This window comes from Arvicola amphibius, chromosome 1 (genome assembly GCF_903992535.2).
Source record: "Arvicola amphibius chromosome 1, mArvAmp1.2, whole genome shotgun sequence".
NCBI classification, from domain to species: Eukaryota; Metazoa; Chordata; class Mammalia; order Rodentia; family Cricetidae; genus Arvicola; species Arvicola amphibius.
The window spans coordinates 81,783,339-81,809,760 of record NC_052047.1 but is presented as its reverse complement, the minus strand read 5'-3'; the positions used below and the strand labels follow the sequence as shown (position 1 = coordinate 81,809,760).

Below are 26,422 nucleotides of genomic sequence, written 5' to 3'. Positions count from 1 at the left end.
TCCACTTCATCTCCCCACACTGTCTTAAAACAGTGCCTATCAAAAAAGATAGACACAGGTCATGTGGGGATGATTATAAAGGCTCTGAGTATGGCCTCAGAGTGCTGGGGTCCCCAGTGACAACATGCTGCCAGGCCTTGAAGTTTGAATCCAAACATTAAGTCAAACTTAGGGTGCAGTAATTGAAGAGGTATAGAAATACTTACCTTCTGGCAATATAGTATTTCTCAATATATTATATAATATATAATATATAATATAATATATTTCTCAAAGATATGTGTTTTCTCTATATTTTAGTGTTTTCTGACCTTAGTCTGTGACAATCACATTAAATGTGTTCACTTTTCTGCCCAAAATAGAAGGCAATCTGTGACTCATGACTGTTGTCTGAATTTGCATGAAATGGGTGTCTTTATGCACTGTCACCTAAGTAGTCTATGTTGATATCACATGGTGCTCCATCACCTCAGTGGTCTGTGTTGGTGATATCACATAGGGATCAGAGTTGAAATTACACTTTTTCATTTGGGTCCACACTGAATTAATCTAGAAAATGTTTTAAAATTTCCTAAGTAGGACCCACATCCAGAGATTTTGATACGATTTTTTTCTCCTCAAGTGATTCTCACATGTGGCAAAGCTCGAGAAACAGCAGGTCCTGGAACATCTTCACAATATCATGCCATCCTAGACACTGACCAAGGATTTCATTTTGTGTGTATGAGTCAACATAATGCAGAAGTTGCCACATGACTTGGAAGGTACAATAGACTTGTTACAGCTTAGAGGGATGGCCAGCTGCTGTCCAGCCAGAGCAAGTGTTTTAGTTGGTCTATGAGTCTCGTCTGGTGAAGGGCTTCCTAGCCATGTCCCCCTTAGAAGCACTGTTCCCAATGAGACAGCAAAAGAATGAGTTTACCCAAGTGAAAAAAATTCTGGCTTTAAGACCTGGAAATCAGCTCAGTAGTAGAGTACTTACCTAGCTTGTGCAAGCTTTGCCTAGATTACCTGAGTTCATTTTCTAGCATAAACAACAAAAAAGAAATGAATTCTGTTTTTCTCATGTGTGCCTCCAAATGATATGAGCCAACTCTCAGGAGCCAGGAAGCAATGTCATATGTATAGGTTATAAGTGCAAATGCCATTGTTGATGCTAAAATGTGACTGTCTTTGGCTAAGAGTGTAGATGAATGTGATAAATTAGTCCCACACTAGTTCATATTTGAGTATAATAAAGGGTTCTTTATTTAGGGGTAGACTCACAGATTCACAGTCCTCTGCACAAATGGGGAACAGGAACCAAATCCAGCAGCCAAGAGAGAGTTTACAGTTTTACATCTGCATGTATAGTAGAAGAGACCATGCCCAAGTAGGCTGGTATCTTAAAGGCTGAAGGAGTTCCCACAGCACCCCCCCCCCCTTTTGTCTAAATAAGAGAGTTCTAAGCCTAATACAAAACTATATACAATAAAAACAGATATCAAATATAAAACATTAGAATTATAGCCAGCATAAAAAATATCAAGCAAGAAACATATGCTAAATGTTTTAATAGTTATCCTATCCTAAGATGTCTAAGTCTTGTATTAGAAATGGCTTGTCTAAGTCATGAAAAGAAAGTAACTATGACTATCTAGTGTTCAACCCCACCAAAGACCTAAGGAGGGAAATAATATTACTTGAGTAAACAGGAAGTGCAATCAAGTAACTTCCAAAATGTGCAATAAATGACAGATAACTGGCTACTTTGGCAATCACTCAAAGACTCATTTGCAGTATTGGAGCAACCAAATTTGGCTAAGGTCTAGAGTAACTGACAGACCATTTTCAGAGGCAGGGAAATTTTCAGAACTGTCTTCCCCTGTCTTGGCAAGGTTTGGCAGTCTTTGTTCATGTGTTCTGCTTGTCTGTTTCAGAAACTATCCATTTTGTCAGAGGTTGAAGCAGGGGCGGTTCCTCGCCCATAGAAGAAAACAAGCTCCAAGTGGAGTGTCTTCTGTGTCCCACATCCTCTCAGAAACTGATTGGTGCAGCCGGGCGGTGGTGGCGCACGCCTTTAATCCCAGCACTCGGGAGGCAGAGGCAGGCGGATCTCTGAGTTCGAGGCCAGCCTGGTCTACAAGAGCTAGTTCCAGGACAGGCTCTAGAAACTACAGGGAAACCCTGTCTCGAAAAACCAAAAAAAAAAAAAGAGAAAAATAAAAAAAGAAAGAAATTGATTGGTGCTGCTAGGAAAATTGTGTCTCGTGTCAATAGAACACTAAGTTATTTAAATGGCATATTTTTGTTCTTTGAAATGGTTGACGATTACCTGTCTATGTGGAATACAATCTCTAGGTAGCTAAAGAACCTGATTATTTTAACTATAAATATGACAAACATGAGTGACTATTGACCTATAATTCTTAATGCCTACATAGCTTAAAGACTAAAACTTTACATTAGAATATTAAACAATCTTTAAACAACTTTGCAACAAATAAGGACAATGATCTCAAAATGAAAACAGTGTATAAGTATCTTGATCAGAGGTCAAAATGTATAGTGCAATATGATAAATGTATCCTAAAATTGTATCAATATACATAATGTCTTAAGCAGAGGTAGAAGCATGCATGCATACAATATGACAAAATAACTTTGCATAGGTATACAAATATTGTAAAGATAAATAGGAGCATATTCAATATAACACATATAATTTAAATTTGTATCAATATACAAGAATCTATTCTAATGTAAATTGTCTATAAATAATACCTCACAAGTCTTCACTTTATTACTATAATTATTAGTGTGAGTAAATTTAAACTAATCTACCTAGTATCCCATTCAATTTCCTTTTTTCCCCCAAAGAAGATTCCTGAGCTTATATAATTTTCACCTCAACCCTCAACTTTATACCAGTTGTAACCAACCCCTAATTGATATCCCTAACCCTTAGGACAAACTTCGTTGGGATAGGAGGATCCCTTCTAGAATTACTTCTAGCTGTTATGGAGGTGATGTTCTTTCTTTGGGATCCTGTAAAACTAAAATGAAAGTTAAGTTTCAAGATCACTGTGTGGTATAATTGCAAAGAGTCTCTGAGTATTCGGTAGGAATTTTCTGAAATTCTTATTTGAAGCTCTGGCCAAAACATTGTAAGAAGATCCACCATTTCAGTTAATCAAGTTGGAATCATTTTGAGCAGCTGGCACCCCAAACCCATCTTAAAGTAGTGCTATCAGCATCATAATGCCACATCAGCCAGGTGGAATCATTGTTGTGGATCCTCATATTCTTTCTGGAAACTTCAAAGATTACTGTAGGAAAATTTATTGTTCATTGTAGAAAACTTAAACATTATTCATATAAACATGTAGTTAATGAAAGGTATGACAGAAATAAAAATAGGCATGGAGTGAAGTAAAATTTTACCTAAATTCTTTCTTTTTTCTGTACCATATCAGATGGCTCCTGATATGAGACAGAAACTCTGAATTTTTTAACAACATGCTTGGATTTAGAGAAGGGTAGCCATTGTCTAACTCCAAAGCCAGCTTTAATTTTTAAGTAGAGATATATACATATTCTGGTAATTAAATTTTACCTTGCAGATGACATGTCATCATAAGTCACATTTCTCTTTGCTTGGTGATCCTTTCTGGATAGTTATCTTTTCTTCTTTAGGCATCTAGATGTCCAAGTCTCTTGACTTTTTGAAGATGGGTATTTTCCTGCAAGCACAAGAACAGAACCCTGTCCCAACCCTTATGAGGTTTCCTTACCACCTGTAGAACTGTCACCTCTGTGGATGACCTGTCATTTCTTTTTCTCAAGAGGTTTCTCTTTTCTCAAACCAAATCTTTAGATCAGGTGTTATCCCAAAAGTGGGTCATAGATTGGAAATGTCTCATAACAACCTTTGAAAGTCATTAAGAATCTGTAACAGGTCTCTTATAATTTGTACTTTTGTGTTCTAATTTTCTGTAAACTTATTTTATAACCTAGGTAATTGATATAATCTCCTCTTTTTATTTTTTCAGGAGCAATTTGTAATCCCTATTTAGGCAAAACTTTCTTTACTTCTTCAAACATTCTCTCTATCTGCATTTGATTCAGATAGCAAAATGTCATCCATGTAATGGTAAATTTTAGATTTAGGGGACTCGCACTGAGGAGCTCCCCTCCGGGTGGACCCTCGGAGTTGCCGGTGCGGCTGCGCGACCCCCGACAGCAGCTGCGGCTGCACGACATGGGACGGCCGCACCATGGCAGACGAAGAGCTCGAGGCACTGAGGAAGCAGAGGCTAGTGAAGCTGCAGGCCAAGCACGGGGATCCTGGTGATGCAGCCCAACAGGAAGCAAAACAAAGGGAAGCAGAAATGAGAAACAGTATCTTAGCCCAAGTTCTGGATCAGTCAGCCTGGGCCAGGTTAAGTAACTTAGCACTTGTAAAGCCTGAAAAAACTAAAGCAGTAGAGAACTACCTTATACAGATGGCTCGGTATGGACAGCTAAGCAGGAAGGTGTCAGAACAAGGTTTAATAGAAATACTTGAGAAAGTCAGCCAACAGACAGAAAAGAAAACAACAGTTAAATTCAACAGAAGAAAAGTAATGGACTCCTATGAAGATGAAGATTACTAAGAGGAAATATTTGGACTTACGGAGCAGCGTCTAGGGCAGTTACAACCTTTTAAATGTTTACTTTGTTTATTGTCTATATATGCCTTTTGAAGAAATAAACTTGTTACTCAAACTAGAAAAAAAATTTTTAGATTTAGGAAATTTTTTACGTATTACTTCCAATGACAGATTTAAAAAATATTTGCACAGGGTGGGGCTATTGGGCATTCCCTGTAGGAGGATAGTCCATTCATTTCTCCTAGTAGGCTGAGAATTATTATAAGTAGGCACTGTGAAAGCAAATTTTTCTCTTTCCTTTTCTTGTAAGGGTATAGTGAAGAAACAATCTTTTAAATCAATAACTATAAGAGGCCATCCTTTAGGCAATGGGGAAGGCAAAGATATTCCAGATTGTAGAGGGTCTATAGGTTGAATTGCCTTATTGACAGCTCTTAGATCTGTCACCATTCTCCATTTTCCACATTTCTGTTTAACAACAAATACAGGAGAATTCCAAGGGCTGGTTGATTCTCCAATATGGTGAGCATCTAGTTGCTCCTGTACCAGCTATTCTAAAACCTGCAGTTTCTCTTCTGTTAAAGGTCATTGTTTAACCCATATTGGTCCTTCAGTTAACTATTTTAAAGGTAGGGCTATTAGTACCTCTGAAGGTTTGCTAGTTGTTTTGTGCTCCTGTACAGTGTGGATGGCTGGTGACCTTTGTTTATATTGTCTTATAATATCCTTCCCAGAAACATGAGTTTCTGGGACTGAAGGAATGTTAATCTGGGTATTCCATTGCCGTATCAGGTCATGACCCCATAAATTCACTATGATATTTGTCACATAATGGCCTCAACCTTCCTCTCTGTCCTTCTGGTCCTAGCATTCAAGCTATCTCATGCTTTGTTTCACTTGAGATAGGGCACAATTTCCTAGGAATTGAATATCTACCTACTGAAGAGGCCAATTCAGATGCAAAGATTCTTAAGTAATATTAGTTACATCTGCACCTGTGTTCAGTAATCCTTCATTGTAATGTTATTTATCTATACTCCTAGCTTTTGTCTTTGATCATTTATAGACATCTGCAAAAAACATATGTTTTCTATTTTCTTTTCTTTTTTTTTTTTTTTGGTTTTTCGAGACAGGGTTTCTCTGTGGCTTTGGAGCCTGTCCTGGAACTATCTCTTGTAGACCAGGCTGGTCTCGAACTCACAGAGATCCGCCTACCTCTGCCTCCCGAGAGCTGGGATTAAAGGCGTGCGCCACCACCGCCCGGCTGTTTTCTATTTTCTATTGGAATCTTTGATTCATCCTTCATATTTATTCCATCATTCAGACAGCATGATTTTTTTTACAACAGGTACTGGATTTTTAATTTTCCTGGTGAGATATGTCCTCCTTAGTGACTGTGAATGACTGGACCACATTTGACTTGGGGGCATTTAAGAGGCTTCCCCTAAAGAGTTTCCCAATGGTAATGGGTTGCCTTGTCTGTCTTTTGTTGGTCTACATTCATTGGTTCAGTGTTGGCCTTTGCCACATCTTCTATATAATCCAGAAGTTTGAGACCTATTTTTGTCATTCTTAGAGAAGACATTATTTCTAGGAATGCCTTGTCTACAGTCCCTTCTTAGATGTCCTAGTCTACCACTATTAAAACATTTGTCATTTTGATGTCTCCTCATACATTTGAAAATTGCTTTTCCTACCCAAGCCTCAGTATTATAGTAAAATGCCTCAGTACTCACTGTATATAGGATCCATTTATCCATTGGTGCTTATATAACCTTTAAAGGCCCAAGTATCTTTTTCCATTCTAAGTTGGCCAGAGATTCAATAAGTACTCATCTAGTTTCTGCGTCTGTTACTCTTATTTGTATAACCTTAGTTAATCTTTGGTAAAAGTTACTAAAGTGTTCTCTTTGACCTTGTTTAATCTTAGTATATGATTCAATTCTTTTTTTCTGGTTCTTGAATCTTGTAGTAAGCATTTAAGGCTTCTGTATGGCATAAGAACAAGATATGTTCATCATAAAGAGCTTGAACCTGTCAATCAGCATAAGTGCCCTCACCAAGAATTTGATCTTGGGAAGCCTCAAATCCTTTTGCTCTTTCCTGTTGTTCTAGAATTTTGCCTCTTTTCATTAGTAGCATTTCCACAGTAGTTGTGTGCCAGACTTTCAAGACCTCTAAAACTAATTGAAGCCAGTCATGTAGGGTTGCCTTATTGCTTGAAGCCCAGATTTTCACCATCTCCCTAACAAATGGTGAATGCTACTACTCCTTGCTTGATTTCCTTTAGATCATTCATACCTATAGGTTTTCATTTACATTCTCTGAATCCTTCTGGGTATTTAATACTGGATGGTTTGTCAGAGGTGACTATGGAGTAAGTAGCTAAAACCCTTGGTAAGTCATCTCTGACTCTGACACGTACTGGCAATGCTAAATGCTATCCTTGTAAGTTCTCTTCCTACTCATCAGTTCTGATAATTTCCTCAATCTTTTCAAATCTTTTTACCACTGTCTTTTGTAAAGCCCAAATCTCTTGACCTGTGAATATTTCTAATGATTTCATTGGCTCAAATAACTTCTGATTCTCATTCTACACATATGATTCCAAGGTATGATTTTTTTCCATTAAGGATAAGCTTCTATCTTTGGATTATTATTTGGATGGTGTACAGAGTGCCTTCCTGGAGTGATACTCTCTCTGCTAACCTGTCATAACTTCTAAAACATATTTTGATTATCAAATCCAATAGTATGAATTCTTCTAGATAATTTCTCAGTACCTTTTGGCTGAATTTTGTCTGTCAAACTAATGTTATCTTTTCCAGGTATTAATTTTTCAGCTAACTTTTGATTTTTCAATGGTATAAATCCTGTCAGCTAGTTGCTCATTATTAGTCTATAAAAACTGTATCATTTCTAAAAGTGTCTTGCTCTTGGTTCTGTTATCAAACCATTTTAAAGGATATAATATGAAAAACAAAGCTAAATCGCAATATCAAATAAATGGATGCATCAGAAAAAACACATAAGCCTTGCAGAATACCATCCATAGTATAAGCAAAAAGGTTATTAAATTCCTGGGTGGTGATACTGTTTGCCATTATATAACTTTCAAATATGTTGATTTATTTATTAATCAAATGAACTTACCCTGTTATGAGATTTCAGTAATTTATTGTACCGTAATTTATTGGCCAGTAAGTATCACAGTTGCAGGTATGTGGCAGAGTGATGTTCCTGTAGTGGCAAGAACATTTCTGCTGGGTTCTATGCATTTGAGCCTGCTTAAATACTGACAAATATGCTTGACAAATTAAGTGTAGTTAGAGAGAGTTTTTTTGGTGGTCGGCATACTAAGGAACCAAGAGCTCGCAATTCAGATATACAAACCAGGAGCTGGGAACACAAACTAGAAGCTGTGCAAGTCACCATGCAACAGGGAAAGTGGTGGGTGGAGGGGGTGAAGTGGGGGTGGGGAAGAGAGAAGTATGCACACAGCTGGGAAATTGCCAAGTCTCCAGGTCCACGAAAGGAGTAGCTCCACTGCAGTGGGGTTTTGGCAAACAAACAAACAAACAAACAAACCAAAAACCACACTTAGTAGGTAAAATTGAGGCTGGTGGGCAGGGGTGGGAGACCTTCAGCAACAGACCTTTTGAGTGTGGAGTCAGGATCTACATGGGCATGAGATGTAGATGTAGATGAATACGATAAAATAGTCCCACACTAGCTCAAATTTGAGTAGAGAGCATGCAAGCTTTACATCTGCATTTATAGTACAAGAGACCATGCCCAAGTGGGCTGGTATCTTAAAGGCTATTGACTGAAGGAGTTCCCACAGCATAAGAGTGAGTCCAAAAGTTTATTTTCTTTCTAATGTGAAAAAAAGGCTTGAACTCATACTCAAGCTCTTATTCTAAATCAGAATATGGTCGAGTATAGAGTACATCTATATGATTTATCAATAAAACAAAGCTATTATTTCTTGTTACAGCAATGGTATGGTATTAGAATCCTTGGAATTTAGACTTGAGAACAGAAGTAGAAGGATTGTAACCTGAACACATCGACCTTGCTAAGAACCTGAACTAAGACCGTCAGTTATTTCACCTTAAGGCAGCTCCTCTGGGTGTTGTGCCCTCCCTCTTTATCGGAAACAAGCTCAAGAGCTCTGAGGATCCATTCACATTTTCCATAAAATGCTCTAAAGAAAACCATGCAGGAAGTGTGTCAGATGAGATATGCCAACACAGATTCTAGGAATCTCTCTGCAGCAAAGCTAAACCAGTGCTTTTGTAACTATGTTCCTAGGAAGCATAAGATGTAGAGACCCCAGTGACACAGGAATGGTGCATGGAGCACAGAGAGAGGAGGACAGTTGTGGGTGCAGAGAGGTGCTTGCTTGCCCACACTGGTACTCAGCTCTTCCAGTAAGACAATAATCAATTCCTAAAAGCCCTGAGTTTTTTTCTTCAACATCCAGGGTAACTAGGGTCTGGAACCTCTTAGCAATGTGATATTTTGAGTATGACTGGTTAAACTTGCTCACTATAAGAGGGCACTGAGAGCACTTACCTAAACGGTTAATGATTTTGAAATGTCCTTAGATGTTATGGAACTAAAAGGTAGGTATCCAAGCATGTTGGGAGTAGAATGCATTTTGCAAATATTTCTTCTATAGAATCCTGACAGATAAAACATACAAACTTGCTGAGGTGCAAAGCTTTGCTATGTTTTTACCTTGTTCTCCGCTTCCTGTGTTCCAGATTGAGAACGGGGCCTCTGAGAAACATGGGTCCTTGATTACTTCTGACTTGATTCCTGAGGCTTGCCATATGCCACCCCCTCGTGTGTGTGTGTGTGTGTGTGTGTGTCTGTGTGTCTGTGTGTCTGTGTGTGAGAGAGTGAGTGTATTTGTGTCTGTGTATTTGTGTGCCTTTGTGTAGATGTGTGTGCATTTGTATACATGTGCACATACTTGATTACAATGCCTTACTGTTTATGTCTTTCTTTTAAGAACATGAAGAATAATTTAATATTCTAATTCATAGTTTTACTCACTGTTCAAAAGTCTTTTGTAACGGTTTTGAAAACTAATTTTCTAACCTTATAATCCAATCAAGTTCCACGAATTGTCTTTCCCTAGACATTTTGATTGTAAACGAATCCTCTCTCCTTTTGTTGTCTTCTGTGATTCGAGCCTGCTTGAATCTTGCAGCCATTTGTCAACAGAAACCACTCATTGTTTTCGGTCTTCATTGTTTTTCGTTTCCAGAGTCCCCATGTTTTAATGAATTATTTTGTTTGTTCTCTGCTCCTATTTCTTTCCTACGTCTAAGTTGTTAAAATATTTTATTCCGTTATTTTACATTTTGAGCCTAAGAATTCCTCCACTCATCGTTCCCAGTGCTCGCTCCTTCTTGTATTTCTTTCAGGGGCTTGCTTCCTCTAGTAATTCAGCTCTTTTTAGTAAAGAGTTCTTATTTCACAGTAATAAATCCAGATAGAAGGTATGTTCTTCTAAGAAAATCATGTTCTCTGTGGCATTCGGTATTCTAATCTCTTCTCTCAGTTTGGCATTTTCCCTTCAATGGAATATCAATCGAGAAACGTACCTTTCACTGTGGCTGTTTTCTAGCCAGTCATTTCCCCGAGACCTGGGTGTTCCGTGTCTTCCCATCTGGGCCATGTCCACCCGAGTCTGCTGCTTTCCCATGTGACTATCAAGCCCCCCCCCCCCGAGTTTTACCCTTCAAACAGCCTTTGCTACAGGGCAGACTCGGCTTCCCCATGAGCTCAACACCTGGTTTCAGCTCAGCAGGCAGATTTTCACCTACGTGATGCAATTTCAGCTGTGCATAAGAAAACTGTTGTAATTGAGTCTGTGCTGGGGGTTCTGTAGCAGGAGGATGCCAGAGCAGCTGACCTGCTGCGCTGCTGGAGGCAAGCCCCCTACCTAACTCTATGACCTCATCTCCCCAGTCTTAACTTCTCACTCTGCTCAGCCACACTGAGATGCTCTGTAGAACTCACTTGCACAAAGTCTGCTGTCCTGATGTTTCCCTTGAAAGGGTCCTTCCTCCAGCTTGTCTGTGGTCTCTTTATCACTAGGTAACACTGAAGTCACATGACCCCACCTCATTTCCCTGGATCATGCTCTGTTGTTATTGTTGTTTTGTTTTGTTTTTTGAGACTGGGATCTCTCTGTGACTCCCTGGTTGTCCTGGAACACGCTCTGTAGACCAGGCTAGCCTTGAACTCACAGAGACCTGCTTGCCTCTGCCTCTCTTGAGTTCTGGGATTAAAGGCGAATGCCACCACCACCTGACTTTTGGGATAGCACTTAATCATGTTCTTAGCTTAGCCTACTAGATCTAGGCATAGAACTTCTGAGGATACAAAATTACTTAACTTGTTGGTTTATTTATATTTTATTCTCTCCAATGTTTTCTAGTTAAGGGAACAGATCTTGGTTTGAAAAACTGCTCAGACATTCTAATGGGAAAGGTTTGCTGACTGCTTGGGTAATGTCTATGCTTTCTTATCTCCTTTCTGCTGAGACTCCTTTACCTAACCTAGGCTGGCGTCCATCTTGCAATCCTCCTGCCTCAAGCTCCTCTATTATGTTTGGGGGTGCAAATCCGTGCCACAATCATAGTTACAATAGCCAGCTTCCTGTCGCAAGATCGCCATGGAAGTGCAAGACTGTTCCTAGGGATGAGTACTCATCCGTATGTGTGCATGTGTGCATGCATAACCATGTTGTAAGTCTGGGAAAGAAAATACCGTTAACTGTACAGTCCAAGGCTACATCCCTTGTATCATTAGACAACCAAAGACTGCTATGCCCTCCCTGCCTTCACACCCCGGGGAAGTTTCAAAAAAGAAACAGCAGAATAATCCTCTCATTGGGTTCACAGCTTAGTGCAATCAGACAGATATATAGCCCTTAGCAGCTGCAGTTGAGGGAGGTCCCCCAAAAGTCCTCCCTACACTTAAAGCACTGTAGACAAATAATGAGCTCCCTTCAGAGAGTCTCTTCCAAACTTCTCAGTTTGACTCTTGCCTATAAAGGCCTTGGTAACTCTTCTTCCACCGAAAGATGCTATTTGGGGGGGGGGAGTCCTAACATGGCACTGGGGATGTAAATTATTAAAAGACTATTTAACGAGCGATGACTCAGCTGTTAAGAGTACTTGTAGCTTTGGTGGAGGATCTGGATTCAGCACTCACACAGTGGTTCACAACCCTGTATAATTCTAGCTCTAGGCGATCCAATGCCCTCTTCTGACCCCGAAGGGCGCCAATCCTGCATGTGGTGCACAGGCATATATGATGGCAAAGACCCATATACATAAAATAAATAACTAAATAACTAAATAAATCCTTTTAAAGGATATTTAGGCACTCCAGAATTGGAGTCAGGACAGATGTGGGACCCATCCCTATCTTACTCAGAGTTCCTATTAAAAGACACCAGGCATAGCACAGGGTAAGGAAGCTCCTGCCATGCAAGGTCAGGGTGACAGGTTCAAGGCAGCAGCTGTCTGTCACAGAACAATCAGGAAGCATGTCAGCATTTTTATAATCACTGCTGGCCAAGCATCAGCTTTGATCTTTTAGGTTCATGACTGGTCTGAGCTTCCAGAGGCCTGAGAAAGCATCTAATCACGAGCTATAAAAACGAAGAAACTAACATTTGATTTTCCCATGAAGCTTCCTGGTCCCTTCTTCCCACTGAGGGGATGGGCTTTAACAAGATGTTGTTAATGATACAATTTGAGGGAACTTAGGAAAAGGTCTCTCAGAACATATCTGTTTACAAAGACTACAAATAGACTGCCCATGGAGACTGCTTCAGCAGACAACCTATCATCAATTATGGGAACAATCATGGATCCATTTCTAGTCTCTAGTAAGGGTGAACCCAGGCACAGGAAATTGGAAGGCCTTACTGTGGTCCTAAGTTTCAGCTTCTGACCAAAGCTGCCTACCATGGAAAAGCCTGGATTCGAAACTGGAAAGGGGTGTAGAACAGTGTATGGCACTGCATGCCTGTAATTCTAGCACTAGGAGGCTGAGGCAAGAGGATTGTGAGTTCATGGTCGCTTTGGGAGGCACTGTGAATCCCGGTTCAAAAGGAAGGAGGAAAAAAAAGAAAGAAAAGCAAAGAAGGAAGGATCATTTGACGAGGTTGAAGTGACAATTTTTTATAATGACTTGCTGCCTCTGGTAGTTACATGAAAAATGTTTGTTCAGCTTGAGTACGAAAAGCAAGAAAAGGCCAGTCAAGGGGATGTCAGGGGACATGGGGGTCCTCAGCAACCAAACCTGATGAGCAAGCACAAACCCAGTGTCCACAGAACCACTCGCTCTTTGTGCCATGCAGGCACTCGGGAGGTTCCCTTTGCTCTGCATGTCTTACCTGAACACAAAATTGAGACACCTTTTTCTGGGTACCCCAAATACCTCTAGGATTCTCATAATAGACTTTCGGAAATCAAGGAGAAATGAAATATTCTTTCTTATAATTTAACAAGGCTCTCAGTTCAGAAAAGAAATCAACTTGTTTTTATTACCTTGAATGCAAAATTGCGCACAGAACGAGGTGGCCTACCTTTGGCATTTCTCAGCAGGAAGGAAGCAGAGAGAAATACTGCATTTAGGGGGTGAGAGGATCTGCCCTCGCAGGCAGTTGGAGTGCCTTGTGAAAAGGGCAGGCAAGAGAAACCGTTTCTCAACTGAGGTTTCCTTAGCTTTTAGGAATAAAGCATCTTACATATTCCTGAACGTCTGTGCAGACATGGAAGATGTGCCTTCCTAATTCTGAGGCTGTTGTGTTTATGCGGTTGGCATGCAGGAGCCCAATGCCATTTTAATATTTATGCACTTAACAAACTCCCCCTGCTTCAGCCTCTGATTTCCGCAGATCAGAACAAGCACTAGAATTTCAAAGACACCAAATTTAGAGTCAAAAGAGACATTGGAGATCAACTCCTTCACTGGAGAGAGTTATCAGTAGAAAATTCATTTTACTGTTAATATTGTGCCGTGAATATATATCGAAGGGATATGCAAGCTACATTGAAGGAAGAATTCTCTATTGCAACTATAGAATGCTATACTGAGCACTGGGCTCAGCTGTGGTCCCAAAGGGGCAGATCAGAGGGCTTTGAAGATGTTCCAGGTAAGAGGGAGATGTCCTTCAAGATGGGAAGCACTTTTGAGATTCTCCTCCACATGGCTTTGCCTATTGTCACAATTCCAAGTTCTGACTGCATTTCGGCTCCATGCACATATATTGGCTGGGTCTTTGTTTTCTTGTATGTGTTCCTCTGTCTTTAGCTCCTCCTTGTCAGAGCTCTATGTGCCACATCTTTCCTGCCAATCATAAAAAATTCCCTCTGTTAAGCCAGAGTCTCTGTCACAGCAAAGTGGGATTGCTTGGCCACTAATCCCGGCCACCATTTAGCCTTCTCTAAGGAACGCAGACCATGTCGTCCTACCTCCTTGAGCATCTACCATCCAACCAAACATGAGTATCTTTAAACACAGAAGTGAATGTGGCAGGCTGCTGCAGGATCTGAAATGGGCCTTCTGAGTGCTTTCTCATGGCACAGTTAGACCTCGCATTTCTTTAGACAATAGCCTGTGTTCAAAAGGTGAATACACTGAACCATGTAATGCATTTGCTTGTTCATTTTGCTTTTGATCCAACAATTGTCTATCACAATGCAATGGGCCATATGGCCAGCGCATAAAAAGGTCTCCACATCATGAATGGTTGTCTCTAGGTATAAGCGGAGAGCTGGAGACTCCAGCCCCAAGTGAGTACTCGGCCTAGTATTTACCAGCTGTGGGCTGGATCCAGGCTCTGCCTTGCAGTCCATGCAGCTGGAGTTTCACCACAGGCCTTGTTTGGTGGGTTGCCCATTGCACGGCATTCCTCTTCCGTCTTCATTAGTGACTGATCTGGAAATCATTGCTCGAAGTGAACGAGAATCACAGCAAGGCGAGAAGCTGCTGCTTCTCCTCGTCTTTGTCTAGCTATTTCATCTTAGTTTCTGCTCTCTTTCTTTTCATCTTCTTTTATGCCTCATCACCTGCCAATGCTCAGATGGAAAGCGGAGGTGTTGTTAAAGCCAGTCCATCCCGAAGTGCTGGGAGGGAGGTGAGGCAGGGCCGTCATCACTTCCCCCAGCCTTACCACCCCATGGGGCTCAACTTTAGAAGCTGACTGAAGTCGTGCCACAGAGAGCTACACCAAAGGACCAAAGACTGAATAAATATAAATAAGTAAACAATTAGAAGGGTAGCTGGAAGGTTCTGCCTAGAGTGTGTTCTACCTCAATACAAACAAAAACAAAACCAAACAAACCTCTGGCTAGTTTGTAAAGAATAGCTTAAATTTGAATGCAGGACAGTTTTATAAACTTATTGTGGCATTTTTTAAATTTATCCCAAGTCCCCTACTACTATAAAAAGAAGAGGGAAGGGTGACTGGTTGGGCCCAGGTTGGTTCTCCCCATCCTTGGAGAGGCCCTGCTCGAGAGGGAGAGGAACAGGGAAGGGTTGACTGACCAGTCATCCCTATGGCTGCACCATTGACCAGCAGGGACCTTGTCAAGGCCCTCTCTCAGAATCTCTCTCACTAGACTGAGGTGACAGTGGAAGTCTTCATGGCGCCCTCCAGAGCAGCAACTTTCTGTGGTTTCCATGGGAGCAGCTGCACATCTGGGACTATTGAGACACATCTGCATGACTGTGTTGTGAAGAAGGCAAAATAGAAGACAATTGTTTTCCTGTGCCTTGCTCCAGAAACCATTAGAGAGAGGACGCTTATCCAACATCACTGGGGCAGCCAGGTTGAGCAAGACGGTCAAGCCAGGCTACTAGGAGCAAAGCTATCCAAGATCGGAAGGACTTAGCTGAACCCTTGAGGAGTCCTGGGAGACCTGGTTTTGGGGAAGTGGTGACGGTATCAGGAACTGAGTGAGCTGGAGAGCCTCGCTCCAGGAGACAGGATTTCTCATGACAAATGCAGATGTGGCCAGCAGGGGGGTTGCCTGCAGGAAGAATGCAGGCGGTCCTTTGAGAGGCATCCATCATAGCCACAGATACTTCTTAAGAGCTACCTTTAGATAATGGAAAATGCATCCTAATGTATGCAGACAATGGAGCTGGGGCTGGGCCTCCTGTTTGCACCACATGGAGTAATAATGGAACTGCCCCGTCCATTGAGAGGCAAGGTGTCTGCAGGGACCGGAGCTGACCGTGAAATCCAGCCCACATTCCATTTTGTCCATCAGAGCCTCGCTGACAGTGAAGGATTTCCAATGCCCCCGTTGACTAACAATGGGCGCCAGTGTTCCAACAAGTCACCCCACAGGCAGGCTGGGGGAGACAGCCTTTCCTCGGACCCAGGCAGCAGAAGGTAAACAGTACAGGCAACCGGAAGAGGCAGCGGATGGATGCCGTCTTCTGAAATGCAGTTTTCTGTGGGCTCCAGCGGCATTTGTACTGATGCTCACACAGAAATCTCAACTCAGGACAAAGTGTTGATGAAGGGAAAAATGTTAGCATCAAAACAGTGACTGTGGTCAGCACAAACATGGAGGTGCAGGAAACCTAGATAGTCTTTGAGCCTTTAAAGATGACTTAAACATCACTGGCATTCCTTAAGCTAGCCAGTGTAAACAGGAAGACTGCATTTCTCTTTCTTTTCATCAGAAGACCCATGTGTCAGGGACTTTACCGACTTTATCTTCTTCCTCAGAACAACTCTAGAAAGTCTACAGTCGTTACTTGCCATTTGTAGGTGAGAATGCTGACCGCTTCTCCAGAGGCAAGAGGGGCTCAGACAGGATACAGTCTGGACATGACTGCATGCGTCTCATCGCCTCTTGGATACTGCCACCTCACCTTGAACTCCAGTATTCCTTCAGAGGAAAATGACAATATTCCCAGAGCCCAGGATCATAGTTGAGGACCCAGGAATGTTAGGTCTGGAGTAGCAGAAGAAAATAAAAATGGCTTCTTGGGTTCTTGCGATGGTGACTTAGTTTTCCAGAGAATCTACCAGGAAGAGTGATGTCGACAGGCCATTGGCCACAGCCGGATAGCACAACCAGTTTCAGGTGGATAATTTGATCACCTACCTTCCTGGGCTTTCAGAAGCTACTGGGCAACAGGAGAAAGTGTGCCCGCAATAGTGTAGAGTCAGCCAACTTCCAGGGAGTACTCGGGGTAGGTGGGAAGGCTGAGTCTTAGGCAGGAATGTGTATTAAGCAAAGAATATGATTTCCCTATGTAATGTTTTAAAGAAGGGATTACATGCACCTCTGGTTTCAATGATGTTATTGTCTGCATGTGAACAATCCTCCACAGGTTCACGTGTTCATGCTTGCTAGTTCCAGATGGTGGCTTTTGGGGGAGACTGGAGAACCTTGGGGTCATGTGGCTAAGGTAGCAGAACTGAGTTTCTTAAAAAAAACCACTCTGACTCCTGATGGAAGGGCTGGTCAAGACGTGAACAAGCTGACACACACTCTTTCAAGCAAGGCTTGGCCTGCTCCTGCAGCTAAGCCTTCCCTATTATTATGGACTGATACCCTTGAAAGTATGAGCAGAATAAATTCTTCCTCCTTTACGTTTTTCTTGTCAGTTATTTGGTTATACTGCGAAGAAAAGTAACGAACACAAGTGAATACTCCCCAATTTGCTGTGCTGGAAATATAATCCCCAAATTCATTTAGTAATGGTATTTGGATGCAGGATATTTTGGAAGAAAATTAGGTCCCGAGGAGCTCCATCCTCATGGATGAATGAAGTCAGGGATTAATGATGATAGAGGAAGTGAGCTCTTTCTGACGCACTTGCTCTGTCTTGCCATTGATGTTTTCTGTCTGTCCTGCCATGGTGAGTTTGAGAAGTTCCTCACCATCCTGAGCATCGTGCCAGCAGAGCTTCCAGGATCCTAAAAGGAATGCAGTCCCATTCTTCATAGATTACCAGTCTGTACTCACCTATAACAGCAGGGGATGGATTGAGAACAGATCTGCTTGGTAGGGAATCTGAAAGCTAAAGTCAAGCTTATAAGCTCTGCTTCCGCTCTCGACTGTCTTATCAAGAATCTCCCACCCATGCCCTAACGTCCTTGACTATTTCCTGTGCCTAAAACGCCTTGGCTTAGTCACCGTTGTTCAATGGTCACGACTACCTGAATATATTTACTTCATTCGTGGTGGCATTTACTGTTCCGGTGAGTGTGACTTTGGCTTCACATCCCCTGCAAGGGACTTTATTCAGGGCAGAAGCTGGATCTTACATTCTTCTGTATTTTTCCTTTGTTTTTAATTCCTCTTTTATTTTTTGAGGTTGTAAAGTAATTGCATCAGCTTTCCCTTCCCTTTCCTCCCTCCAAAGCCTCCCATATACCCCTTCTTATTTTCTCTTACATCCATGGCCTCTTTTTTCGTTGTTAAGTGCATATATGTGTATTCATATACATTCCTAAATATAACCTGCTCTGTCTGTATAACGTTTCTTGTGTGTACATGTTCAGGGCTGGCCATTCGGTATTGGATAACCAGTTGGTGTTCTCTGTCCAGGGGAACACTATTTCTTCCAGTCTCAACCTTGCTTAGTTGTCTGTAGTTCTTTCTGTAGGGCTCAGGCCTCCTGGGCTTTTCCCCATCCCCTTTGACATATCTGTTATTGTTGTCCTTGCTCAGTTTATGTTCGAATAGTCTTGTTGTGAGACTTCTGACATTACCAGGAGACTCAATCACACAGAAAACCCCTGTTACAATATTTCTACCCCCCTCTTTTGCAATGTCCCCTGAGCCTTAGGTGCGGGGGAGTTGTATCCACTGGGACTGGGATCCACAACTCTGCATTTTGATTGGTTGTGGTTTTCTGTAATGGTCTCCTTCTGTCCCCAAGAGAAGTTTCCTTGATGAGAGATGAGGATTACTCTTATCTCTGAGTATAAGAAGAAATATTTAGAGCATAATTAGAGATTATGTTGGTCTGGCAAAGAGGTGGTTATATGTTCTTCTCTAAGACCCAGGACTTAAGCTTCCATCTTAGATATATATTCCCTCACTTGGCAAATAGTTCATGAATAAAATACAACACTCCTCCTTCTTTCCCACATGATAAAGTATATCTCACTAACTTGTGTGAGTGTCTAAGATGCAAGCTTTCCTTAGTGGCTGAAGTAACCTTATTTCTCTTTATAGACTCAGTGCCTACCACATAGTTTGCGATCAATCAATATTTGCTAAATGATTAAGTTATGTATTGGAAGAAAAATACAGAAGTCATGGAGGGGAACGAGGACTGTTAGGAACTGTACTAGAGAGAATCTGGTGGCATTCTGCCCCCGTCCTGAGAATCTAAGTGGGGCTGAGTTCAAAGCTTATGGGCTAACTTGTTTGACAGACGTGTTTCTGAAGCTGCAGAGCGTTCAGATTGTCAGGGCTACAACTGAGCGCGTTTATCCATGTTTACAGAGCGAGAGAGCAGAAAATGATGAGGCAGATATAAAAAAAAACGTGAGGTTTGGGGGGCAGAGGCGGTTTAAAGTTTCTGACAACCATCGCTGGGAAGATGGCTCAGTGAGCAGAGTGCTTGCCACACAACTGTGAGGGGATAGGTCTGGGTCCTCAAGACTCACTTAATGCAGGGTGTGGTGTCTGTAACTCCAATGGCCCCACGGGAGGTGAGAGGTAGAGGCAGGAGTCCCCAGAAGCTCATGGGCCACATAGCCTGGCATGTGCCGTGACAAACAAGAGACTCTGTCTCAATAAAGAAGAAAGTGAGGGTTGGTGCCTGAGGTTGTCCTCTGACCTACACACACACACACACACACACACACACACACACACAGACACACACACCATGGTGCCTGCCATGCTCTGACCCACAAACATGCACACACATTATGCGCAGGCACACACATTACCTACGCATACAAAGATTGGCAGATAAAGAGAAAGCTGTGTGATTGATAAAGAGACTAGTGCTATTTAAGAAGTTATCTTGTAGTGGGGCAATATGAACGTTTAGCTGTGGTGAGACCCCACCCACTAAAGGCGTTAGCTTATCAAAATGCAAATGGATTTGAAGGGAGAGAGATTGAACTGTCAGTGGGGGAGACTCCTGTTGGAAAACAACGACATAGAGATGTAGTTCAGAGTTGTCTACCGAAGTCCAGGGAACCACAGTAGATGCTGTAGAAGGGAACCGTCTATATCTCAAGCTGACAGCACTAAATACAAAAAAATGGCGAGCACAGGCCTGCATCCTTCCTCTGCTTCCTAACTGTAGATGCAATCTGACCAGCCGCTTCATGTCCCCACTGACACAGCCAGAGTTGCTCTTGTTACCATGACTTCCCGGCCCTGTACTTCCAAACTGTGAGCCAAAACCAACCTTCCTCTCTGAAGGTCCATTTGTCAGGTATTTTGTCATGGTAACAAGAAAAGAAACGGATGCCAAGGGGATTGCTGGTTTAAATCACCCCCCCCCCCATTTTTCTAAGGTAAAGCTATAGGTACGCATGGCTAACTCAGTTTAATCACACCATCGCAGGAGAAGGTGCATTTTCTTGTTCCTCACCAGCATTTCCCTTCAGAACGCTCTAGCTCAAAGGACCGCAAGCTAATGCAGCATCCTTAATAACCCTGGTTATTGCCTTGATTGAGCTTTCCCTAATCAAAGCACAGCCCTCGTCGAAGGGAATTTCCAAAAAGCTGCCTGAGGCTGCTGATCAACAATTCATTTTTAGCATTTCTTTTTAAATCACCATAAGTTGTTGCACCTGGGTCACGGTGACAGCTGAATAAGGGGGCTGAGCAGTCAGGTTCCGGGCACCAGGTTAGTGAGCCCCCTCCACCATGTATATGCATGAGCTCACCATTTGCATAGAGTGGAAAAGCATCACTCCCATTAATCACCACATTCATCTTAATAATTAGTGGCAATAATGTGGAAGAGCGGTGGTCTCCACATCGATCTCCGAGGCACCGTGGGCTATTTCTGCTGCAGATGAATGATCACGGAGAGCGACAAGATGATGCTGTCGGATCGACCACCCCGGGTTCCCAGGCTTTACTGCTTGGCAGCTGGTCAGGAAGCTGGGGTGATCTGTAGAGCTAATCCTGCCCCTCTAACAAGGCCAGTGAAAAGGAGTGATAGGACACCTGGGAGGGGGCTTGGGACGAAGTCCCTGGCCACTTTTAAGGGGCCCTCACTTAGCCATATACATAGTAAACTAGCCATAACTGTAAAGCAAAAGGCTATTGGTCATAGAGATTATGACTCGGTGGTTAAGCCCTTGGAAGACTACCACTTGCTCTCAGACCTCCGTGAAAGGTCGGCTTGGGGTCTGTAATTTGCCAGTGCTGTGGGGTCAATGGAAAGCCATTTCGGATTAGAAATGTAGCAGAACGTTTTAAGGCCCGTGGTACCCTGCCAGAAGGAGAGAGGTACTGATAATTCTCAAGAGTTTTAAAGAAAAGACCTATCAGGTAGAAAAACGGAAGTCACAAAAGAACCTACTGCAGGACTTGGTCAGAAACCACAAAGGGCTTCAGTAATACAAAGGAGATTAATCAGAGAACAAAAGAATAATAGTAATTATTTTTAAAGATAGCAAATGGGAAGCCAGGGAAGGATTGTGATAATGGAAGTTGAAAGAGATTGGCAGGTAAGAACTAGAAGGGGTTGAAAACAAAGCCACTTCCTCCACTGACCCAGGAGGCCACCCTGCTTCCTTCCCTCTCTGGACATGAAAATGAGTGTGAGCGCCAATACAATCCATGTTTCCCTTCACGTACAAATGGCTTTAAACAGGGTCTCACTGTATTTCCCTGGCAGGTTTGATATATACTATGTAGATTAGGCTGGCTTTGAACTCACAGATATACCCTGCCTCTGAGTGCCAAGTGTTCGGATCAAAAGCATACACTACCATGGCAGACACAAATAACCAAAAAGACTCTAGTGATACTTTTTTCTTGAGCTCCAGATTGGCAGAGAATCTTTGGCACAGACAGCATTTGCCTTGATTGAAGAAATTTGATAATGTCAAATGTTTTACTTCCTGGGTTTGTATTCCCCAATCAGAAGATTGAACTGGCCTTGTGAGTCTTTTCCTTGTGCCTTCATCCAAGAAAGACACTTGACGTCTGCGTGTAAGCCTGTTAGAACGCTGCTTCAGGACGGCAGGTGTTTCCATTGTTGGTTTGTTATCTTAGGGGTCTGTTCAAATAGACTTTCACCATCAGCATGACACAGACAGGAAGAGAATCTGCAGTACCCTGAGCTGCTTGTGGGCTTTTGCACTGCCGCCTTCTCTCTGAGAGGGATGGACACTGAACACAGCGGTGCCTGCACATAAATCATTTTGGACAAAGAAAGATCAATTTATTTAAGCAATTGCCCTACTTTGCATACAACTGGTTGATCTCAGCAATTCCCTTTCCAAGATTTATGTAGTGTGTGTGTGTGTGTGTGTGTGTGTGTGTGTGTGTGTGTGAGAGAGAGAGAGAGAGAGAGAGAGAGAGAGGAGAGAGACAGACAGAAAGAGAGAGAGAGAGAGAGAGAGAGAGAGAGAGAGAGAGAGAGAGAGAGAGAGAGAGGTTATGATATGAACAGTTTTATATGAAACAGCCAAATCTACTTTTGGGACCAGATATCTTACTCAAAATAGAGCATTGTGAAGACTTTTGGCTTGTGACTATATATTCTTTCCCTTTCTTTGCAACACTCCCTTGCTTTGTTATATCATAGAAGGGGAGGGAAAGGAAGGGGAGGGGAGGGAAGGGATGGGAAAGGAAGGGAAGGAAATGGAAGGGAAAGGAAGGGAAGGGAAGGGAAGAGAAGGGGAGGGGAGGGGAGGGGACGGGACAGAAGGGGAGGGAAGGAGAGGGAAGGGTACTGGTAAGCCATGTGCAAATTTGTACAAGCACATACCAAGGCTGACACTAGTCCTCTTTCACAAAGTGCATAAAAATCAGGTCTTATAAAATGCTCTGAACCAATTCCCATTCCTCCTCAGAGATGATGAAAAGAAAGGGTATCATCCACAGGTTTGGGGAGAGGACAAGGATGCTGGGGTATGAACAATGACATCCTCTTGCTATGCTGTAGCTGGAGGGAAGGGTGGAGGAGCTAAGCGACAGCAGGATCTGGCGCTGCTGACCTCAAGAATTACAGCATTTGAACCAACAAAGGAAGACCACAATAGGCTTCCATCTAGGGGTCACTGGGCTGGCCATTGTGACCTAAGAGGAGGTTGACCTCACCAGCCCAATAGCCACATTCCTAGGGCACAGAGTCCCTTCGAAGTCCTTGCGTGTTCAGGCTAAGGTCGAGCTGTTTTGCAAGAATAGGTTTTCCCTTTCTGCCCTCGCCCCCCGTGTGTCTTGCTATGCCTGGTTTCTCTGCCCACTGCTCAGTGCCTGGCATGTGTGCAAATGTTTTTAATTGGATCCTCTAAAACGCATTCCAGACACTGATTTGGTTACATTATATCCTATCCTGTTATCAAACAAATCTGCTGTCAAACAAAAGATCAATGTTATTGTAATGTCCTACTTGATGGATTAAATAGGGTATTATTCAACTCTTATTAAACAATCAAGAAAAACACACTGGGACGGGCTTTCACTCACAGCTGCTAGCACGGAGCGGATCTGATCTGTGATTAAGAGGAGGGAGGAACAGTTATTTTCAGATTAATTAAACAAACAAGTAGGATTTAGGGACCAAGATTTTTTTTAAAACCCAGAATGATTCTTTGAAACATGTTTGGAGAAGGACATAATTTACTTTAACTACATGAGTGAACACTTAAGAATATAAAATCTTTCAGTGACGCAATTCTGGATTAATTGCCCAGAGCTATGGCGGCACCATAAACAAAGCCCTTCCAGGGACCAACCTTTCAGGGAAGGGTTTTTTTTTTTTTCTTTTGTGAGTAAATGTCCATTTAGAGAGGTTTTCTAAATTTAGAAGCAATGCTCATCAATCATTTATAATAAGCACCAAATAACTGCACTTGCTTCTCTGAGATGCAGCCCCTCCCCTCGCGCAGAGTGGTCCCCACAGATTGCCATGCTGTTGGGCCGGCACCTACTCCATTACTGGGGTCTAACCTTTCTGTTTCTCTGCCTTTGCTCTTCAGATGCCCAGAGAAAGCAAATATTAAATCAGGGGAAATCTCCCTCTTATCTTAGCTGGCCTGGCTCTACATTATCTTCAGAGTTCCTTTCCCTACATTCTCCCATCACCAGGCTTTACATACAGTCGGCCACATTCTGGCTCCTTCTGTCTGATGCTGCTTCCGCTAATGGCTGGAGAAAGGGAACATTACACCATTTAACGTGTGTGGGTCACATTAATCACGGAAAATTCTTTTAATGTCTCAGAAGTAACTGTCAAACTGGACATACTGAATCTATTTAAACTAAAGCATGCCATTTTTTATCTACAGTGATCTTTAATTCCCATAAAAGGGTCAAGAAAATGTGATTAAGTGACAGTTTTAAAATGTACTATAATATTAAATAGCTTGATTAAGTGACAACTATAAAATGTAATACAATATTAAGTATCTGGCTATGTCCCAAAAGAACTTTAAAGTATTTTTGAACGGTTTGGGAATTCACTAACCTATAATGGGTTACGAAAGAATTTTGTATGGGGGTGGGAGATAGGCAGAAAAGCGGCAGAACTTAAAACACACTCAAAAGAAAACAGAGCAAGAAAACAAGCAAAATAAACTTAAAAAATTTCTCAGCACTCACAAGTAATATAGATTCCACAGTTTCTTTGTGGTGCTCGAGATGCCCTTTTGTAGCTTGGTCATTCATTCCGAATGCAGCGCTTGGCTGGACGTGCAATGTCTGTAACACAGAGAATAGGACCAAAAGGAGCAGGTGAAGGGAGATTGTGATGCTAAGAACGTCTACAGACTGGGTGCCGTTTCTTGGGCTTGAGCATCACGTCTCCCAGGTGCCCTGCTCGCCATCAGTGGGACAGGGTAGGAAACACCAGCGTGGTAGGGATCAAGAGCTTCAGCTTGCCCCCTTTCTCCAGGAGAGCAGAGAAGTGGAAACACTGAGAAATCAGATGGAGCCTCTTAAAGAGCCATCAAAACATAAAACTTGAGGGTGGACAGTCAGGAGGCCTGCCCTCAAAGGCTGACGTGGGACGACGGAGGCTTGACTGTAAAGCCATCGACCTGGGTCTGCTCTAGGTGTCCAGGCCAAAGGCTCCAAGAATTTTGTACTGTTAATCAGATGAGAGAGAGACTCCTTCCTTCATTTATTTGGTCCTTCCATAGCCTCGGTGAACCGGAAGTGAAGGCTTTCTTGCTCTTGTCCTATTAGGAGGTGTGATCTTGAGGAGTGAGAAGAGAAGAGAAGGAGGAGAGAGCGAGGAAGGCAGGAGGCTGTTACAGAGATCTCTTAACCCGTGGGTTACTATTAAATCTGCCTAGTTGCTTGCTTTTTTCCACAACTGTCCTCAGGAAGTCACACAAACTGTGTAAGTGGACAGAAAAGGAGACAATTTTTTTCTTGTCAGTTTCCATATGTTGCATGACTTTTCCTGAGACAATGCACTGAAAACTCCTGCCAGTGAAACCAACAAAGAAACAATTTCATCCAAGTCCAACTTGATGTACCAACATGTTGATGGGAGCGTGTGGAGGAGGGGTAACTAGAGCACTGGAGTTTCAACCCTGTCAACCTTCCTCCTCCTGTTGAGATTATGTGCAGCTGGGAGGGTACAGGGAGTGGTGGCTGAGATCTCAAATAAGGCTCCGATGAATCCCCTTGCATCTTTATTGCTGTGAAAAATACCTAGCAGAAAACAGCTTAAGAGAGGAAGCGTTCAGTTCAGTGCCAGGTTGAGGACACGCAGTCCATCAGTCGTGCGGAGGAAGTCCCAGCAGCAGTAGCAGAAGGTGTTCAGCCACACTGTGTCCGCAGTCAGAGTCGGAAAAGGATGAACGGCGCGGCTCAGCTCTGTCTCCTTCCTATACAGTCTAGGACTGCAGCCCATTGAACGATGCTGTCCACGTTTATGGGAGGTCTTTTACCTCAACTAACCTAATCTAGATAACCCCTCAGGGGCATGCCCAGAGGCTTGTCTCCCAGGTCTTGTCAAGTTGACAACATTAACCACCATGCCCTCCTGCTACGAGGAAATGTGAGTGGACCTGCTCTTGTGAGACTTTATGCAGATAATCATAGCACCTCTGATTCAAGATGACAAGGGCCGCTCCGTGCTGAGGAAGGAGTGTTCTCTCGTCTCGTAATCTCTTGTGGGTAAAACGTTTGCGACACCACGCATTACTTCCACGTTTTGTCTGCGTGCCTCTGAGGGAGGTTCTTGAGAATCCTGGTTCTCAAGAGCAGCGTGGAAGCCCTGAGACAAGAAAAATGGCAGGACAGGGGGCGCTTATAGTAAAAGCGCAGGCAGATCTGGCTTTAAAATAACACGGGGGAAATGGGGTGTCTGTGGCAGGTGGGAGGTCCCAGTTCTACTTGATGGGAGTCACTCTGAACCAGAGAGGTTCACTGAAAATTTTTCTATGCTGGTAGGACACCCATGGGGGTTTCAAAAAAGACACCCATGGGGGTTTCAAAATGTCCTTCTGCCATTTCCCCATGCCCTTTAAAACCCTCCCTGAATCCTACGGCAATCTAGGGAAAAGGTTCTGACTTTGAAGGACACCCTTTGAGAGGAAGATGGAAAGCCAAGCTAGATGA

The 26,422-nt window shown here is 42.7% G+C and overlaps 1 protein-coding gene across 1 annotated transcript; it reads left to right on the top strand.

The window, feature by feature from the left end:
* The first annotated feature begins 4,256 nt into the window (after positions 1 to 4,256).
* Positions 4,257 to 4,710, top strand: LOC119804122 (programmed cell death protein 5-like). The gene has a single exon (XM_038315635.1). The coding sequence runs from the start codon at positions 4,257 to 4,259 to the stop codon at positions 4,632 to 4,634; it is 378 nt and encodes a 125-aa protein (XP_038171563.1). The 3' UTR covers positions 4,635 to 4,710.
* The last annotated feature ends 21,712 nt before the right edge of the window (positions 4,711 to 26,422 follow it).

Excerpts from the sequence above, each read along its gene's own strand:
- LOC119804122 (XM_038315635.1), top strand. The coding sequence starts at position 4,257 with ATGGCAGACGAAGAGCTCGAGGCACTGAGGAAGCAGAGGCTAGTGAAG.